The sequence below is a fragment of the Gekko japonicus genome, unplaced genomic scaffold, assembly GCF_001447785.1.
Source record: "Gekko japonicus isolate JY-2015 unplaced genomic scaffold, Gekko_japonicus_V1.1 scaffold1076, whole genome shotgun sequence".
Classification (NCBI taxonomy): domain Eukaryota; kingdom Metazoa; phylum Chordata; class Lepidosauria; order Squamata; family Gekkonidae; genus Gekko; species Gekko japonicus.
The window spans coordinates 166,736-168,497 of record NW_015162512.1 but is presented as its reverse complement, the minus strand read 5'-3'; the positions used below and the strand labels follow the sequence as shown (position 1 = coordinate 168,497).

At 51.5% G+C, this 1,762-nt stretch overlaps 1 protein-coding gene across 1 annotated transcript in view; it reads right to left on the bottom strand.

The window, feature by feature from the left end:
- The window catches only part of PTPN18 (protein tyrosine phosphatase, non-receptor type 18), a 103,708-nt gene that overhangs the window by 27,048 nt on the left and 74,898 nt on the right, over positions 1-1,762 (bottom strand). The window contains exon 10 of the mRNA XM_015406163.1: positions 729-806. Coding sequence (XP_015261649.1) covers positions 729-806 — 78 coding nt within the window. The remainder of the gene's footprint in view (positions 1-728; positions 807-1,762) is intronic.

The window sequence follows — 1,762 nt, the reverse complement described above, 5'->3', positions numbered from 1 at the left end:
TGCTCATCTGGGAATCCATGCGCGCGCGCAAAGCGTGCGCCGCAATTACGCCACCCAGAAGTGACGCAATCACGTCGGCCACGTTGGGGGCGGGGCCACAATCATCCGAGGGGAAACCATAGAGTTTTCCCTTGGATGATTGTGGCTCTGCCACCAACGTGCCCGATGTGATTGTGTCACTTCCGGGTGACGTGCTGATGCCGGGCATGTCGTGTGCTTTGGGAGTGGGTTCCCCCCCGGGGCCCGATCCTAGCCCCCGGGGCAGTGCCCCCTCCCGGATCTGCAACACTCCTCTCCCTCCCCTTCACTGCATGGTGCCAGGGTGGGGCGTTCTTCCCTCCCTGCCTGCAAAGCCTCGCCAGTTCTTCCAACGGCCTTAATTCCATTAACACACCTAATTTTATTGGTGTGTTAATTCAATTAGCCCCGCTAATTGAATTTGTGCTCTCCGGTGCCTCCCTGAAGAATCCGTAGCTACAGGCCTGGCCTACCTGCCTCACAGGGTTGTTGTGAGTAGTAAAGAATGACGTTGTGAGGTACTTTGGGTCCTCACTGAAGGAGAAGAGCAGGGTATAAGTATCTAAATCATAATAAAGATGGAGAGTGTCCGCCTCACTTCTGTCCCCCCATACTGAGAGTCAAGTTTGCTGGCGTAGCTGTTAACACAACGAAGGGTGTTAAATATAGCAGAGCGGGAATGAGGAAGGAAGCGAGGCCTGTGGACTCACCTGGGTCTGAACCGCAGCCGGCCGCTGCTTCCTCATTTCTAGGACGACATCAAAAATGCTGAAGTGTGGAGGGATTCTCTGAAAAACAGGAGAGAGTGTGGCACCAGGGGATACTCCAGGGGAACACTGGCAAAGTTAAGTATTTTAGTCAGGCCCTCTTCATTTCCCCCTCGGTTTTACTAGCCCTCAGTTCACTCAGGGTTCCCCACCGCTCACACGAGGGTGTCCTAAGGCAGGGGTCGAGAGAACGTGAGAGGGCAAAGGAAACAGGAACGTTTCCCTGGGAACCAACCTCTTGGGAGGCCAATATCATCTTCTCCCTAGTCTTTTTTTCTAAGACTGATTGAATACTGCTGCCCTGGGAAACTAAGCAGGGTCGGCCCTGGCTAGGATTTGGATGGGAGACCACCAAGGAATACCAGAGTTGTGACGGGGAGGCAGGCGATGGCAAACCACCTCTGAATGTCTCTTGCCCTGAAAACCCTACAGGGTTGATACAAGTCGGCTGCGACATGACAGTTTCCACTACCACCACTGAATGGAGAATCAGGTAGTGGACGTGTGCCTGGTTCATACATGCAAAGCAGGGAGGTGACAGAGTGCTGAAGTCAATCGAATGGACAGACGGCAGGTGGGGAATCCCATTTTGGAATGCGTCTATGCGTCCCTATGTTATAAACTCCCCACAAGCAGAAAGCCAGCAAGAAAGGCCTTTTCTTCCTGCTGTGCTACTTTTCTGTTTCCGTGGAGTTTTTGTCCCCCCCCCCCCCTAATGCGAAGGAACTTTCAAAGCTGGAATCAATCACGTCCAGTTTGAAGCAGTGGAGTCCATTCTACCATCTCAGGGTTCTGACACCTTATTATTTATTTATTTATTATCCCGCCCTCCCTGCCAAGGCAGGCTCAGGGCGGCTTACAGAGTATATGTTAAAACAGCAGAAAATGTTAAAACACAAGATTTAAATAAAACCACAACATATAAAATAAAACACATCACAAGGTGCTAGTACAATCATAAACGACGGCGGCATTCT